At 46.6% G+C, this 18466-nt stretch overlaps 1 protein-coding gene across 1 annotated transcript; it reads right to left on the reverse strand.

Moving 5' to 3' along the window:
* Positions 1–301: 301 nt before the first annotated feature.
* Positions 302–17494, reverse strand: LOC142246669 (DNA repair endonuclease XPF-like). Its single transcript, XM_075319734.1, has 4 exons — positions 17478–17494; positions 17206–17298; positions 14158–14270; positions 302–1527 (listed from the first exon to the last, which is right to left on the reverse strand). The coding sequence occupies exons 1-4, from the start codon at positions 17492–17494 to the stop codon at positions 794–796; spliced, it is 957 nt and encodes a 318-aa protein (XP_075175849.1). The 3' UTR covers positions 302–793.
* Between the last annotated feature and the right edge of the window lie 972 nt (positions 17495–18466).

The following is an 18466-nucleotide window of genomic DNA, read 5'->3' on the forward strand; positions in this document are numbered from 1 at the left end:
CAAAACTAGGAGTGAAACAGTCAGTGGAAAAGTATATTAGAAACACGTGCACCATTTCTGCATCATTTTTTTTTTACCTACTCCTAGCTTTGGTTTACAAATACTGATATTAAAAACTCACCAAATACTCACCGGGTACATGTGTACTTAAGAGGCTGCAAAAGACTTGAGACAGGGGAGTAGGTTCATCTTTCAGCAGAACAACAATCCTAAACATCCTGCCAGAGCTACAATGGATGGTTTAGATCAAAGCATATTCACGTGTGTGAACAGCCCAAACTCCAGACCTAAATCCCATTGAGAATCTGTGGAAAGACTAGAAAGTTGCTGATCACAGACGTCGCAATCTAATCTCACTGAGCTTGAGCCATTTTGAAAAGAAGAGTATAGACACGACACAGCAAAAAAATGGTAGAAAAAATGTTAATGAAGACTAGAAAGTTAATGACAAAAAAAACAAAAAACCTGGGAAGGTTTAACTAACCTTTAAGTACTTAAGTCCATTTTACAAATCATTGATGGTTTGTTTAAAAAAATATGGCCACATAAAAGGGGGCTTTACAACCCATTTATTTAATTATATTAAATTATTAATTCATCATTGATCAAATTGATGCTCCCTGAGTAAAGAGTAGACAAAATGATAATGGGGCACTAATCCTAAAGCCTAATTTCATTGCCACGCAATTGCATACTATCTATAGTAACACTTCTGTGATGGAAAATAGGAGCAATTACAAGTATAAAAAATAAATTAATTTTCCATAATAGATAGGATATATACACAGACATCTCAGCGTTTTGCTTTCCCTTGGGAAACTGCTTCGGTGTAAGACGTGTGAATGAAATCATAAAGTTGTTTTGCCGTATTAGAGTTTCCAAGGATCTCAGACAATCTCTCTAGAGGTAGGGTTGTCAGTTCTGCTATGTTCTTTACATGATTCATTATGGCTCGGCAATTTTTGGCATTGACCCCTGGCATTTTTAGAAGGAAGTCCTGAGGGCCTGGATTATACTTCTCAGATTCCGGGATGGTTTCCGAGTCTGCAGTAATAGCCATGGCAGTCGCGGCGTCAGGTTGTGGCCTGTTCTGCTTTAGCTCCTCAAACAGTTCGGCAGTGGCGTAAGGTGATGGACACCATAGAATACGAAGCCTAGGAAAGTGCAGTGTAAGAAGGGTGATTTTTGAGGTGATGTCATTCACAGAAATTTCCTGGTGGATTGAACTCCGAGATGTGAGGGAGAATGGCTTGTTGGGGTCAAATTCTATCAAAAGTATAGGTCGCTTGTAGTATCGGCTCATGGAAACGCACTGCGTGTAGAGACGTCCATTGTTCAATGACCCAATCAGGTCACTGACGCTTTTCCGTTCTACACATATGTCGGGCGTTAGAATATAATCTCCCACTTCCAGAGTGACAGGCTCTATGTCAATGCCTCGCCGGTGGATCAGAGATGGTAACTCGCTGCGGAATTCCCTCATGTCGACAATGATGTTGTGCTGCACGTTCTTCTGCTTCTGGCCTCCTAAAATTCAAAGAACTAGAATGACATATGCACTAAAGGTAAAAAAGCAAGACAATTATACTGTGGAAATATCAACCTTTAATGAATCGCATGGGATCCATTGGACTCAAAGTGAGTTTTTTTCAAATCATATCTCTGCAAGTATGGAAGGTAGGTTTCATAGTTTCATAGTTTTTAAGGTTGAAGGGAGACTCTAAGTCTATCTAGTTCAACCTGTAGCCTAACATGTTGATCCAGAGGAAGGCAAAAAAACCCCAATGTGTCAAATAAGCTCCAATGGGGAAACAATTTCCTTCCTGACTCCACATACGGCAATCAGACTAGTTCCCTGGATCAACACCCTGTCATAAAATCTAATACACATAACTGGTAATATTATATTTTTCAAGAAATGCGTTCAGGCTCTGCTTAAATTTTACTAGTGAATCCCTCATTACAACATCATATGGCAGAGAGCTCCATAGTCTCACTGCTCGTACAGTAAAGAATCCTCATCTGTGATTATGATTAAACATTCTTTCCTCAAGACGTAGTGGATGCCCCCGTGTTCCAGTCGCAGGCCTAGGTGTAAAGAGATATTTGGAAAGGTCTCTGTACTGTCCCCTCATATATTTATACATTGTGATTAGATCCCCCTAAGCCTTTGTTTTTCCTAACTAACTAACCCCAAGTTTAATAACCTGTCTTGGTATTGCAGCCCACCCATTCCTCTAATAATCTTGGTCGCTCTTCTATCTACCTGTAAGATTATGCTATTTATAACCTTCTATACTTTTGCTAACAAGAAATGCATCCATTCCTCTCTTAAATTCATTCAGTGAGTTGGCCATCACCACTTCCTCAGGAAGAGAGTTCCAGAGCCTCACTGCTCTTACCGTGAAGAACCCTCTTCTATGCTGATGTAGGAATTTTCTTTCCTCCAATCGAAAAGAATGCCCCCTTGTTCTTGTCATAGTCCTTGGTACAAACAGATCATGGGAGAGATCTCTATATGGCCCTCTGATATATTTTTACATATTTATTAGGTCTCCCCTAAGTCTTCTCTTTTCTAGAGTAAATAGACCTAATTTTGATAACCTTTCCATGTATTGTAATGCACCCACTCCATTTATTATTTTAGTAGCCCGCCTCTGAACCCTTTCAAGTTCAGTAATGTCTTTCTTCAGCACCGGCGCCCAAAATTGCACACAATACTCCAAGTGTGGTCTGACGAGTGATTTGTACAGAGGGAGAATGATGTTTTCATCTCGTGCCCCCAAACCTCTTCTAATGCATCCCATCACCCTATTTGCTTTGGTGCCTGCTGCCTGACACTGGGCACTCCAATTTAGATTCTTATTCACTAAGATGCCTAAGTCTTTTTCCATGTCTGATTTCCCCAGCAGTTTCCCATTTAGTAAGTAATCGTAGCATCTGTTTCTCCTTCCCATGTGCATAACCTTACACTTATCTGTGTTAAACCTCATTTGCCATTTTTCAGCCCAATTCTCCAATTTACTCAAATCCATCTGTAGTTGCAAACTGTCCTCCTTTGTGTTAACTACCTTACATAGTTTTGTATCATCTGCAAATACTGATATTTTACTCTGTAAACCATCCACCAGATCATTAATAAATATATTAAATAGTAGGGGGCCCAATACAGACCCCTGTGGCACCCCACTAGTAACCCTGGCCCAATCTGAGTATGTGCCATTAATAACCACTCTTTGTTTTCTACCACTAAGCCAGCTACCTACCTATCTACACACATTTTCCCCGAGCCCAAGCTTTCTCATTTTACTTATCAGTCTTTTATGTGGGACAGTGTCAAATGCTTTACCGAAGTTGAGATAAATGACATCCAATGATTCTCCTCGGTCCATGTGAGAGCTTACATCCTCATAGAAGCTGATCAGGTTAGTTTGACAGGAGCGATCCTTCATAAATCCATGTTGATATGGAGTTAAACAGTTATTAACATTGAGACATTCCATAATAGTATCCCTTAAAAACCCTTCAAACATTTTACCCACAACAGATGTTAAGCTTACCGGCCTATAGTTTCCAGGTTCCCTTTTGCACCCTTTTTTGAATATTGGTACCACATTTGCTAGCCGCCAATCCAGTGGAACAGACCCAGTTTCTATAGAGTCTTTAAATAAAAGGAATAGAGGCCTGTCTATCACATTACTTAACTCCCTTAATACCCGAGGGTGAATGCCATCAGGGCCTGGTGATTTGTCAATTTTAATGTTACTAAGTCGGCTCTGCACTTCTTCCTGGGTTAGGCAGGTCATACTTAATGGGGCATTTACATGATCACTCTGCATTTCCCCTGGCATATGCTTTTCCTGTGTGAACACAGTTGAGAAAAAAGTATTTAAAACATTTGCTTTTCCCACATCGCTTTCTATGATTTTACCCTCATTATTCTTTAAAGGGCCAACACCATCAATTTTAATCAAGGTTACCATTCGTTTTGGTAGTTTCTTAGCTTGGACGCCCCTCAGTGCAGCACCACATACGGAGTTGACTACACGTGCCATAGTGACTAATAGTGTAAGTATTTTGGCACAACTAACTGAATGTTAAAAAGAGTCATTGTGGAATTAATATAACTTGGCTGCTTTTTTTTCCCCCCGAAACAAGAGAAACCCTGTCCATTAGATGAGTGGGCCGCAATACCACACACAACCAATGGACAGGTAAGGCACTGTTTTTGGATGAAAGCTACCATATTTCTTTAATCCTGTGCAACCCCTTACACTTCCAAGTTGCAGAAGATCTAAAATATAGAAAAGTTTTAATACATTTCTTGTGCTTTTGAAACTGCAGAGAAATGAGCTCCAATCTTTCCACAGTTTGATCCCAGAGACCTTACCTTCTTGGAGAATCTATGTTCGCACTTCTCAGTAGTTCCCCATATAAAACTGATATTATAGTGAAATACCATGCTGTATAGTCACATAAAGTATCTGCAGAACTGATCATTATATTTCTATAATAAGCAGTATATGTGACCAACAATCTTATCTTTCACAGACACGATGACAACTCTCGTGACTATTGTAGAGCAATTTTTTGTTAAATCTCCTTATTTTGCCATTACTGTTAATCTTTCTTGACACGTATGTATAAATTAAAGGTAACCTGTTATATAACAAAATTATCCTTTAACGTGCAGATAAACTGTTCTAAAAGTACCCAGTTGACCCATTGAAATCTTGGCTATTGGGAGGAAATTAATTCCTTCCGTCAAACTTTAAAAGGGAAACAGTCACTACTTTTTTGGTGTATAAGCAGCGGCCACCACCAGCGGGCTCTTATATACAGTATTCTAACATGCTACATATAAAAGAGCCCAGGCTGCTGTGACAACATAAAAAACACTTTATAATACTAACCTAACGGTCGCGTGGTTGGCCATATGGGCGTCTCCGTTCTCCGGTGCCGGCGCCTCCTGTATCTGAAGCCTGTGTGCATGATGCATCTACGACATCCACACTCGCCGTTCCTGCGCAGGCGCACTACAATACTTTGATCTGCCCTGCTCAGTGCAGATCAAAGTGCGCCTGCTCAGGCCCTGAATGCCAGCGAGTGTGTATGACGTCAGACACGTCATGCACCGCGGCTAGAGAAAGAGAACAAAGATGGCCAAAAGAGGCGGCGCCGACACCGGACACGCCCGTATGGCCAACCGCGCGACCGTTAGGCAAGTATTATAAAGTGTTTATGTTCTCACCGTGGCCTGGGCTCTTATATACAGCATGTTAGAATGCTGTATATAAAAGAGACCACTGGTGGTGGCCGCAGCTTATAGGCCAAAAAAGTGGTGACATGTTCCCTTTAACTCTGTGTCATAGGGATTTTAGTCACCACTGTGTACATAGGGAGCAGTGGCTGTAATTGTGCTCCAGCCCTGACAAACAGCAGCTTCTGTACAGATGCAATGTTGTCTCTACTCCACATTTTCTGGAATTGTCCCAGATTGAGGAGTCTCTGGGAAAATATTTCTAGTCTGATTAATCAGATTACTAACTCCACAATTCAGACCACTCCCCAAATGGCCCTGCTTTCACTTAATTTGGAAAAATTTGATCCTATATATAAACCCATCTTAAAGCGGGCTTTACAAGCTACGACATTGCTCCAGTGATCTCGTTGGGGTCACGGAATTTGTGACGCACTTCCGGTCGCTTTAGCGATGTCGCTGCGTGTGACACCTATGAGCAATTTTGCATAGTCGCAAAAACGTGCAAAATCGCTCATCGGTGACACGGAGGTCCATTCTCAAATATCGTTACTGCAGCAGTAATGAAGTGGTTCCTCGTTCCTGCGGCAGCACACATCGCTCCGTGTGACGCCGCAGGAACGAGGAAGCTCCCCTTACCTGCCTCCCGGCCACAATGCGGAGGGAAGGAGGTGGGCGGGATATTCGTCCCGCCCATCTCCGCCCCTCCGCTTCTATTGGGTGGCGGTTCAGTGACGCTGCTGTGACGCTGAACGAATCGCCCCCTTAGAAAGGAGGCGGTTCGCCGGTCACAGCGACGTCGCAGGGCAGGTAAGTAGTGTGACGGGTCTGCGCGATGTTGTGCGACACGGGCAGCGATTTTCCCGTGTCGCACAACCGATGGGGGCGGGTACGCACGCTGGCAATATCGGTCACGATATCGCAGCGTGTAAAGCAGCCTTAACTCATTTACTTCTAGTTACTAGAAATCTTATAGCTTCTAATTGAAGGAAATCTACGGTGCCCACTATCTCTAAGGTCGTAGAGACTACTTCTCTTCACAACAACTTCGAGAAGTACTTTGCTACCATAAACAATGCCTTGGCCTCCTATTACCGAAGATGGGATCACTGGAATAGTTTTATACAAGGTATTACATAATTAAAAATTATTTATAACTACTTAAAAATCTTTTCATAACATGAATCTTTTTATTCAAACCTTCAGTCATGCCTTCTTGACAATATGCTTATATTCCTAGAATGGAAGGCTGTTAACATGGTTGAGATTTGTTTACGTTCATTGTTCTTCCTTTTACCCACTCCCCCTTCACCTTGTTTTTGCTTGCCTCCACCCCCCTCCCCTTTTTCATCCCCAATAAAGTAATTACTTTACCTCCCCTCCCTTCTCTTTTCCTATACCTCTACCCCCCAGATAAAAAGAAGGGAATTTTGTTTACTTACCGTAAATTCCTTTTCTTCTAGCTCCTATTGGGAGACCCAGACAATTGGGTGTATAGCTTCTGCCTCCGGAGGCCACACAAAGTATTACACTTAAAAGTGTAAATCCCTCCCCTCTGCCTATACACCCCCCCGTGCATCACGGGCTCCTCAGTTTTGGTGCAAAAGCAGGAAGGAGGAAACTTATAAATTGGTCTAAGGTAAATTCAATCCGAAGGATGTTCGGAGAGCTGAAAACCATGAATCCAGAACAATTCAACACGAACAACATGTGTACACAAAAGAACAACAGCCCGAAGGGAACAGGGGCGGGTGCTGGGTCTCCCAATAGGAGCTAGAAGAAAAGGAATTTACGGTAAGTAAACAAAATTCTCTTCTTCGTTGTCGCTCCATTGGGAGACCCAGACAATTGGGACGTCCAAAAGCAGTCCCTGGGTGGGTAAAAGAATACCTCGGTAATAGAGCCGTAAAACGGCCCCTTCCTACAGGTGGGCTACCGCCGCCTGAAGGACTCGCCTACCTAGGCTGGCATCTGCCGAAGCGTAGGTATGCACCTGATAGTGTTTCGTGAAAGTGTGCAGACTCGACCAGGTAGCCGCCTGACACACCTGCTGAGCCGTAGCCTGGTGCCGCAATGCCCAGGACGCACCCACGGCTCTGGTAGAATGGGCTTTCAGCCCTGAAGGAATTGGTTCCTTGATCCACCGAGCCAAGGTTGACTTGGAAGCCTGCGACCCTTTACGCTGGCCAGCGACAAGGACAAAGAGCGCATCCGAGCGGCGCAGGGGCGCCGTACGAGAAATGTAGAGTCTAAGTGCTCTCACAAGATCTAACAAGTGCAAATCCTTTTCACATTGGTGAACTGGATGAGGGCAAAAAGAAGGTAAGGAGATATCCTGATTGAGATGAAAAGGGGATACCACCTTAGGGAGAAATTCCGGAACCGGACGCAGAACCACCTTGTCCTGGTGAAACACCAGGAAGGGGGCTTTGCATGACAGTGCAGCTAGCTCAGACACTCTCCGAAGTGATGTGACTGCCACTAGGAAGACCACCTTCTGCGAAAGGCGTGAAAGAGAAATATCTCTCATTGGCTCGAAAGGTGGCTTCTGGAGAGCCGTCAGCACCCTGTTAAGATCCCAGGGTTCTAACGGACGCTTGTAAGGAGGGACTATGTGGCAAACCCCCTGCAGGAACGTGCGTACCTGCGGAAGCCTGGCTAGACGCTTTTGAAAAAACACAGAGAGCGCCGAGACTTGTCCCTTAAGAGAGCCGAGAGACAAACCCTTTTCCATTCCGGATTGAAGGAAGGACAGAAAAGTGGGCAAGGCAAATGGCCAGGGAGTAAAACCCTGATCAGAGCACCAGGATAAGAAGATCCTCCACGTCCTGTGGTAGATCTTGGCGGACGTTGGTTTCCTGGCCTGTCTCATAGTGGCAATGACCTCTTGAGATAACCCTGAAGACGCTAGGATCCAGGACTCAATGGCCACACAGTCAGGTTGAGGGCCGCAGAATTCAGGTGGAAAAATGGCCCTTGAGACAGTAAGTCTGGACGATCTGGTAGTGCCCACGGTTGACCCACCGTGAGATGCCACAGATCCGGGTACCACGACCTCCTCGGCCAGTCTGGGGCGATGAGGGTGGCGCGGCGGCAGTCGGACCTGATCTTGCGTAATACTCTGGGCAGCAGTGCCAGAGGAGGAAATACATAAGGCAGCCGAAACTGCGACCAATCCTGAACTAATGCGTCTGCCGCCAGAGCTCTGTGATCTTGAGACCGTGCCATGAATGCCGGGACCTTGTTGTTGTGCCGGGACGCCATTAGGTCGACGTCCGGCTTCCTCCAGCGGCAACAGATCTCTTGAAACACGTCCGGGTGAAGAGACCATTCCCCTGCGTCCATGCCCTGGCGACTGAGAAAGTCTGCTTCCCAGTTTTCTACGCCCGGGATGTGAACTGCGGAGATGGTGGAGGCTGTGGCTTCCACCCACAGCAGAATCCGCCAAACTTCCTGGAAGGCTTGCCGACTGCGTGTGCCGCCTTGGTGGTTGATGTATGCCACCGCCGTGGCGTTGTCCGACTGAATTCGGATCTGCCTGCCTTCCAGCCACGGCTGAAACGCCTTTAGGGCTAGATACACTGCCCTTATCTCCAGAACATTGATCTGAAGGGAGGACTCTGGCTGAGTCCAGGTACCCTAAGCCCTGTGGTGGAGGAAGACCGCTCCCCACCCTGACAGACTCGCGTCCGTCGTGACCACAGCCCAGGATGGGGGTAGGAATGATTTCCCCTTCGACAAAGAAGTGGGAAGAAGCCACCACTGAAGGGAGGCCTTGGCTGCCCGAGAAAGGGAGACGTTCCTGTCGAGGGACGTCGACTTCCTGTCCCATTTGCGGAGAATGTCCCATTGAAGTGGACGCAGATGAAACTGCGCAAATGGAACTGCCTCCATTGCTGCCACCATCTTCCCTAGGAAGTGCATGAGGCGCCTCAAGGGGTGCGACTGGGCTCGAAGGAGAGATTGCACCCCTGTCCGTAGTGAACGCTGTTTGTCCAGCGGAAGTTTCACTATCGCTGAGAGAGTATGAAACTCCATCCCGAGATATGTCAGCGATTGGGTCGGTGTCAATTTTGACTTTGGGAAATTGATGATCCACCCGAATCTCTGGAGAGTCTCCAGAGCAATGTTCAGGCTGTGTTGGCATGCCACCCGAGAGGGGGCCTTGACAAGAAGATCGTCTAAGTAAGGGATCACCGAGTGTCCCTGAGAGTGTAGGACCGCCACCCCGGATGCCATGACCTTGGTGAAGACCCGTGGGGCTGTCGCCAGGCCGAAAGGCAGTGCCACGAACTGAAGGTGTTCGTCCCCGATGGCGAAACGCAGGAAGCGCTGATGCTCTGGTGCAATCGGCACGTGGAGATAAGCATCCCTGATGTCGATTGATGCTAGGAAGTCTCCTTGGGACATCGAGGCGATGACGGAGCGGAGGGATTCCATCCGGAACCGCCTGGTTTTCACGTGTCTGTTGAGCAGTTTGAGGTCCAGAACGGGACGGAAAGATCCGTCCTTTTTTGGCACCACAAACAAGTTGGAGTAAAAACCGTGACCCCAATGCTGAAGGGGAACAGGGATCACCACTCCTTCTGCCTTCAGAGTGCTCACCGCCTGAAGAAGAGCATCGGCTCGCTCGGGGGGCGGAGATGTTCTGAAGAAACGAGTCGGAGGACGAGAGCGGAACTCTATCCTGTAACCGTGAGACAGGATGTCTCTCACCCATCGGTCTTGGACATGTGGCAACCAGGCGTCGCAAAAGCGGGAGAGCCTGCCACCGACCGAGGATGCGGTTTGGGGAGGCCGAAAGTCATGAGGAGGCCGCTTTGGGAGCGGTTCCTCCGGCGGTCTTTTTAGGACGTGACTTAGACCGCCATGAATCAGAGTTCCTCTGACCCTTCTGTGGCCTGTTGGACGAGGAGAATTGAGACCTGGCTGCGGGCCGAAAGGACCGAAACCTCGATTGTACCTTCCGTTGTTGAGGTCTGTTTGGTTTGGACTGGGGTAAGGACGAGTCCTTTCCCTTGGATTGTTTAATGATTTCATCCAATTGCTCGCCAAACAGGCGGTCGCCAGAAAATGGCAAACCGGTTAAGAACTTTTTGGAAGCAGAGTCTGCCTTCCATTCACGTAGCCACATGGCCCTGCGGACTGCCACCGAATTGGCGGATGCTACCGCCGTACGGCTCGCAGAGTCCAGGACGGCATTCATGGCGTAGGACGCAAATGCCGACGCCTGAGAGGTTAAGGACACAACCTGCGGAGTAGAGGCACGTGTGACTGCATTAATCTCAGACTGACAAGCTGAGATAGCTTGGAGTGCCCATACGGCTGCGAATGCCGGAGCAAAGGACGCGCCGATAGCTTCATAGATGGATTTCATCAAGAGCTCTATCTGCCTGTCAGTGGCATCCTTGAGTGATGCACCGTCTGCCACTGCAACTATGGATCTAGCCGCCAGTCTAGAGATTGGAGGATCCACCTTGGGACACTGAGCCCAACCCTTGACTACGTCAGGGGGGAAGGGATAACGTGTGTCATTAAGGCGCTTAGTAAAGTGCTTATCTGGAAAAGCTCAGTGTTTCTGGACTGTATCTCTGAAGTCGGAGTGATCAAGAAACGCACTCCGTGTACGTTTGGGAAACCTAAAATGGAATTTCTCCTGCTGAGAAGCTGACTCCTCAATCTGAGGAGTTGGAGGAGAAAGATCCAACACCTGATTGATGGACGCTATCAGGTCGTTTACTATGGCGTCCCCTTCAGGTGTATCAAGGTTGAGAGCGGCGTCAGAATCAGAGCCCTGATCTGCCACCTCCGTTTCATCATCCAGAGAGTCCTCATGCTGAGACCCTGAACAGTGTGATGAAGTCGAGGGAAGCTCCCGGCGAGCCCGCTTAGCCGGTCTGGGACTGCGGTCCGTGTCGGAGTCCTCACCGTGGGACCTATGAGTCGCCCCAGGAGCACTTTGCTGTGCCGACCGAGGGGGGTCTGAGGGAAAAGGTTCAACAGTGCCTGGGGCCTGTGTTACAGGTCTGGACTGCAAAGCTTCTAGTATCTTAGCAGACCATTTATCCATAGACTCAGAAAGTTTGTCAGCGAATACTGCAAACTCTGTCCCTGTCACCTGGACAGTGGCAGCAGGTGGTTCCACCTGGACCGAGGGTCCCACCAGTGGCATAGGCTCCGGCTGAGTGAGTGTCACAGGGGCCGAGCATTGCACACAATGAGGGTAGGTGGAACCTGCAGGTAGCATAGCCGCACATGAGGTACAGGTTGCAAAGTAAGCCTGTGCCTTGGCACCCTTGCTTTTTGCGGACGACATGCTGTGTCTCCTCTTAGAGCAATCAGAGAGGGTATATAGCCAAAGCAATAGTGCGGCCGTACAGAGTAAATGTATACAATATAAGCATATAAATATACACTTCGGCACCCAGGGGGGCAAGCACCTAGTAACAGGTGCTGCTTACCGACCGCCCTCAGCGTTTGTGTGACCACCAGATTCCCTGCCTGGGCCTCCCAGAGCTGTTGGAGCTCGTCTCTGAAGTTCTCCAGCGTCAGAAGTGCTGATAGGAATGGCTGCCAGCGTTCTGAGAGGAGGAGGGAGCCGTGGGCGTGCCTTAGAAAGTGCGGGAATCTGGTGCCCCACGGTGCTCAGTGAGGGGGGAGGAGGATACTAAGTATGCTCCAGCCCTCAGCGCTGACGTCCAGTGCAGCGTCCCGCCCTTACCCCTGACTGGCAGGCCTGGGGGCGGGAATATGCGGTACTAGGCCGCAAAAGCCGGGGACTAAAGTTATAAGCGCGGCCGGCAAACAAGCGCGGTCAGCGCGGTAGTCCCGGCGCACAAACACAACCAGCAGCTGCTGCAGCGTCCATTAGACAGGCGCTCTATGCGCCGTCCCCAAGGGGACACAGAGTACCTCAGAGGAGCAGGGCCTGTCCCTGACGATACCCGGTCTCCTGTCCAGCAGATTCCCCCAGGGGCTGCGGAGGGAGCACGGTCCCAGTGTCTGGTGACCGGTTAGGATCCCACTTCACCCAGAGCCCCTAAGGGATGGGGAAGGAAAACGGCATGTGGCTCCTGCCTGTGTACCCGCAATGGGTACCTCAACCTTAAACGCACCGCCGACCAGAGTGGGGTGAGAAGGGAGCATGCCGGGGGCCCTGTTATGGGCCCTCTTTTCTTCCATCCGATATAGTCAGCAGCTGCTGCTGACTAAATTGTGGAGCTTGCGTGCATGTGTGCCTCCTTCAACCCAAAGCATAAAAACTGAGGAGCCCGTGATGCACGGGGGGGTGTATAGGCAGAGGGGAGGGGTTTACACTTTTAAGTGTAATACTTTGTGTGGCCTCCGGAGGCAGAAGCTATACACCCAATTGTCTGGGTCTCCCAATGGAGCGACAAAGAAAAGATTTATTCATACAATAGATCTCCACATGTATTCAAATAATGGTATGCTACGCATTATAATATCTTGATTGTGTGGATTTAATAATGTTATTCTGTTAACCTTAGTTTAATAAAAAGGTATGAAAACAGATGCAATGCTGAGCTGACTGTTACTCAATGCTAGGGGGTGGTTATGTGCTGCCCCGGTGTTCGTCGTGCTGCTAGGATTCGGGATCGTGGCTCGAGGGGGGTCCGGACCTGGGCTCGGCGGACACTTTGATCCATATAAAGGGGGCATTTACATGGGATAAGTTCGTGACACCACCTGCGGGTTGCAGTAATGGGAGTACCGCCGCTGCTGTAAGGAGTACCGAGGCAGATGGGGCTAAGCAGCCAGATGTCAGTCCCTCCGCAGGTAGGGAAGGCCCCGGGCTCAGGGTGTTGGTAGTTATTTGGGAGAGCCAGGTGCAGGGGACCAGGGTACTCACTGTGGGTAGTCGTGGTGCACCGGTGAGCTATTTGCACAGGCGCGAGATTAGGGTCGGCGCTGTGCATGACCTCACCAGTGCCAGGCTCGTACCCGACCTAATCCTCGTGCCTGTGCATTTAGCTCACCGGCGCTCGCGACAGCAGCTATGTTTTCTGCTCTGCCCGCGATATGGCAGAGCGAACTGCGCCTGCGCAAGCAGACATGACTGCACAGGCGCGAAATTTGAAAGAGCAACGAGGATGATAACGAAGGCATCATCACGTCAATCAAGAAAGGAAGACAGCGAACAGCGGCAGGACGGGGGTCAGAAGCCGAAAAAGAGCACGCCCATCTGGCCAACACGGGTAATTAGCATACCTAACGGTCATGTTTTATAAAGTTATTTTTGGGGTCTGCAAGGGAAGTCAGGGAACAAGGTGCACCTTCATAGAATGCAGCCCAGGAGCTGCAGAAGGTGACACTTTTTGTTTAATAGTGAAAAATCTGGTGACAGGCTCCCTTTAAAAGAAGCTGTCCAATGCTTAATATTGATGGCCTATCCTTAGATAGAATATGTCATCAATATCAGATCAGTGTAAGTGAGAGACATGGCTCACCCCCTCGGATAAACTGTTCTAGTTCTTTTTCCTGGCATAGTCACTTGATACTTCAAGCCTCACCTTCACTCCCCTAAATTAAAAAAAAAAACAAAAAAAAAAAAACAGTTCCTGACTGGCGGAGACTATTGACGACTAGTAATGTTTGTGTTGCCTGCATAAGGATTTTAAAGTACACATAATTGAGCCAGACTGCAATGGTTAATACTATACCTGCAACAAAAAGCTGCTGATAAGAGGACATTAAAATTCTTTTGTACAACTTCTGCTATTTGCACTTGAGATTTCTTTGTTGAAAATATGAGATAACTATCCCGAGAACAAAAGCTTTTAGATTGTGTTTACATGGCGAAAGTAATCGGCTTAAATAACATTTACCATTCCAAGAACAGTGGTTGAAAAGCAGTAATGGGATCTCACACTACCTACCAGCTCTGCGGGTATCGGGGGCATCTGATGCAGAAGAGGAATCTCTCTGAAGATCCAAGTTTGTGTCATCTCTCCCTTCGCTTTCCTCGGGGATCACCATGCTGGCCTTTTCCCTAAAAGCATACAAGATAAAAGATAAAATATATTAATAACACACTATCAAGAAAAATACATGGATCGCACATCCCAAGAAATACAATGATCTAAAGCCGTTAGGCAAAAAATTAAATAGAAATGAGGTTCTTTGTTACCATTCTGATCAGATTGTATTAAGCCCACTGCCACGTCACGACGAACCTCTTCAGTGGGTCCCTATTCTAAACCTTGTAGTGCGGCACTGTGCACTAACCACTGCTGCAGTGACAAAGCGCCAGCAGTGCAGGTGACCTGGTGCCTCACAGCACCCATGCTGCAAGGTGAAGCCCCCGTGGCTCCAGGCCGCACCGCCCCACTGACACGACACTACCACAACAGCGGCCACCACACAGTACCAGCACACTGTGAGAGGAGCTGTGCACTCACCTCTCACTGGCTCCCATATGTGAACTGAGAGCAAAAAAAAGGCTGACCCCTCTTGTAGTCTCCTGCTGATCAAAATAATTTTTTCTTGGATCTGCACTCCCCCCATTTGGCACAGGTAATTTTAATCAGAGAGGAGACTGCAAGAGGGGTCAGCCTTTTTTGCTCCCAGTTCACATATGGGAGCCAATGAGGGGTTTGTGCACAGCTCCTCTCACAGTGTGCTGGTACTGTGTGGTGGCCACTGTTGTGGTGGTGTCGTGTCAATGGGGCGGTGCGGCCTGGAGCCACGGGGGCTTCGCCTTGCAGCATGGGCACTGTGAGGCACCAGGTCACCTGCCCTGCTGGCGCTTTGTCACTGCAGCAGTGGTTAGTGCACAGTGCCGCACTGTAAGGTTTAGAATCAGAACCCACTCAAGAGGTTCGCCGTCACATGGCAGTGGGCTTAATACAATCTGATCAGAGTGGTAACAAAGAACCTCATGTTCTATTTAATTTTTTGCCTAACGGCTTTAGATCATTATATTTTTTGGGATGTGCGATCCATGTCTTTTTCTTCATAGTGTGTTATAAAATATATTAATGTTGCACACCTCACCTGCTAAGAATGTGTGTTTCCTCAAATTTAAAAAAGAAACATTTCTAATTAGATATCAATTCACAGATTAATCCCAAAATCCCATTCTTTTTTCAGCTCTATCCGCCCCTCTGTGCATCCAGCGTCACACAGCAGAATGGGCGACCTTATTCTTATATGCTAAAACTACATTTCCCAGCAGCACTTGTTTCTTCTTAGTACAGCAACTTTTATGAGCTAGCGACATTCTCCCATGTGACAAGCCCCATTGATCTGAGTCACCATTAAGCTAATTTAAGTGTAAAAATCACCTTATGAGAATATGCACTCTGCTGAGCGATAAAACCTTCTGTCATCTACATCAGTATAGATGCCTGTTTGGTTTTACAACATTGTTAGCTGGATTTCTGGCAGAAACCAACTGACCTTCCCCCATCCCTCCCTGTGCACCGTCACATGCCTAGGCTCTCGCTGGCCCTGAACTCACCCTGACTAGTGAAGGCCAGCAAGACGCTAGTCACGCCACTGCAATAACACAACATGAGGAAGGTAAGACAAACAGGTGGGGAAAGACAACAAATAACAGTCCACGGCTTCTCCGGCAGGAAGTTCTAAGCTGCAACAGAAGCGCACACCTAAGCTTCTCTGGAGACAGGCTCCTTCAAAGTGGACAGTACAGAATGAACTATGGCCGACATAGGGAGAAGTGAGAAGTGGATATTTATAGCAGAAAGGAATGGTTGCAGCTGAGGTTACAACTATCTGTTAGATCACTGCGGGATAGAAGGAAACCTTAATCCCTTCAGTATTATCAGATGGAATTAAATGAGCTCCAACTCTGTGTAAACGACGAGCAGGCACTAAAGAGGATCTGTGATCAACTATACACTGTGACCTTCTGATCCCAGATCATTCTTTAAAGTGGTCTTACACATAAGGATACAGCTGGCCAATCCCAATGATTTTGGTAACACCAGACTATTTTCTATGTGTATGAAGTTTAAACGGGTTGTCCAATAATAGGATAACTCCTTCTGATTCCACTTGTTTTCCCCGGTTAAAATAAGAGACCCTGTACTCGCCTGCCATTCTGGCGTTGTTCCAGCGCTGTCAATAATCTCGGTTTGGAGCTGACAGGACATTGTGATGTCTCGGGAGCCTGTGTCCAATCACTGCCGGCTTCTCTCTCCCCACCTTCGGCCCAAATGAGCAATCAATAGGAAGTGAGTGACAGCTGCAACAGGAAGTGAGTGACAGCTGCAACAGGAAGTGAGTGACAGCCACAGCGTCACTTCCAGTTGATAAACTCATCTGATCCAAAAGCGATCTTTCGAGCAAATATTAGCTTGTGCAATAACGCGTTTTTATGCATGATAACTGCGTGATAACTATTTTCTCATCAATTGCCATCATTAACATTTTTTCCTGTCTAATAGGTCCTTTAGTTTCTTACTTTCCTCTTAATGTTCAAAACAAAAAACCCCTGTATTTTCACATAATCCCAAAAAAACTAAAAATGACCCGCTATTAAACTGACTTATGGTTAGTTACACATAATTCCCAAAATAATAGCTTATAGTGGCAATTATATTGCATTACAAGGGCTGATTATAATTTAGTTTTCAACAGAAATATAAGACATGCATTGATTATTTTACCACTTTAAAGTCCGCGTTCTCACATTGCTTAGTGATATTACGCTATGCACTCCATATACCGTCAGTACACAGAGCACTTTACGCACAGTAATACCTTTTCTATGGAAATCATTTGAAATAGTGACACACGCTGGCAGGAAGGCACAACTGTTCTATATTAGACAGCAACAATAAATTAAATGCAGTTTCATGAATTTAGCGAGTGGGCCTCAGCCAGAGATTTTAACACTTTCCAATATCTCCATTTACTTTGGCCTCAGACACGTTTTCCTTTGTTAATTGTCTTGGTATTACCTAATCAGCTGCTCAAAGGCTTCTTTTTCCTTCCTGAGTGAAGTGAGGCATCTCTGCTCTTCGGTGGATCCACCATAGATCAGAAAATAAACTCTAGAATTGGGAAATATAAAGATGGAAAAATACAATATAAACCTCAACAAAAACAATACAAACAACAATACAAACAACAACAATACAAACAACCACAACAATACAAACAGTAACAATATTAACAATACAAACAATAACGACAATAATAACAATACAAACAATAATAATAGTAAATGTACATAAAGGGTGATCTCATGTTCAGTCTTCAGTAGTGTACTGCTCCCATGCTTCCCAGCTTCCCAGCTTTCCGTTTTGTTTTGTTTTTTTGCATTCCTGAAGATTCACAGTTCGGACCTTCAGTACATTTCAACTGGTCACAACCGTTCGCTCTCTCATGCTGCAAGCAAAGGCATAGTTTTGCCTTTGCAGGGAAAATTAAGCTGGCAGGATACGGAGATCTGCAAGTGTAGCTTCAGAGCAGCACTTGCAAGCTCTTAAAGGGAATCTGTCAACAGTTTTTGCTACATCATCCAAGAGCAGCATGATGTAGGCAAAGAGGTCCCAAGTTCAACGATGTATCACTTAGATTACTGTGTGCAGGTGTTCTGACACTGAAAGATTTTAAATTTTGCATGTAGCAGTGCTGGGAGAGCTGTCCCTGCCCACACCAGGCTTTCAGTGCACATTTCCATAAAAGAAGCTGCAAAATCACAGAGGGGGGTGGAGTTGGACTGGAGCTCATGGGATGCTGAGACCCACTAATGATAGAGATAAGATGCTTAAAGTAACATCTCAGGAAAAAAAAAAAGCAGTCTGAGATAAGACACTCAGGGATGAATTCTCTGTTTTAACTCTTGCAGCATGCGGTTTGCAGATTACATTGCAAAAACCTGCAAAAACCTGCAGAGTCCCTTTAACAAAAAGCTTGCCAGCGCTGGGCTCTTGTGCTAAGACTGCAAAGGTGGTCGGTAACCTATACAACCTGCAGTAAACTATACAATTAAAAATCCCTCTTTTCCCAAGAATGGAAAGGATGTTTAATCAAAAGTATATTGCGGATTTTAACAAGTATTTTGCAATTTTAACTATTTATAAGGAATGTAGAGAATAACTCTTAAAGAACCCAAAACTCCACCTATGCCCAAAATGAGCTGTAATTCCCTTTTCTGTCCAAAAGGATGTCATCAGCATGAACTATGGAGTATTCCAGCAAGCAGCAAAGCATAAA

Source organism: Anomaloglossus baeobatrachus, chromosome 7 (assembly GCF_048569485.1).
Source record: "Anomaloglossus baeobatrachus isolate aAnoBae1 chromosome 7, aAnoBae1.hap1, whole genome shotgun sequence".
Lineage (NCBI taxonomy): Eukaryota > Metazoa > Chordata > Amphibia > Anura > Aromobatidae > Anomaloglossus > Anomaloglossus baeobatrachus.

What these genes read in the sequence shown, in the direction of transcription:
- LOC142246669 (XM_075319734.1), bottom strand. An exon ending in GCCTTTGAGCAGCTGATTAG is followed by an intron (nt 14,271 to 17,205) that starts GTAATACCAAGA and finishes GTATGCTTTTAG; the next exon opens with GGAAAAGGCCAGCATGGTGA. An exon ending in CCCCGATACCCGCAGAGCTG is followed by an intron (nt 1,528 to 14,157) that starts GTAGGTAGTGTG and finishes TTTGAATTTTAG; the next exon opens with GAGGCCAGAAGCAGAAGAAC.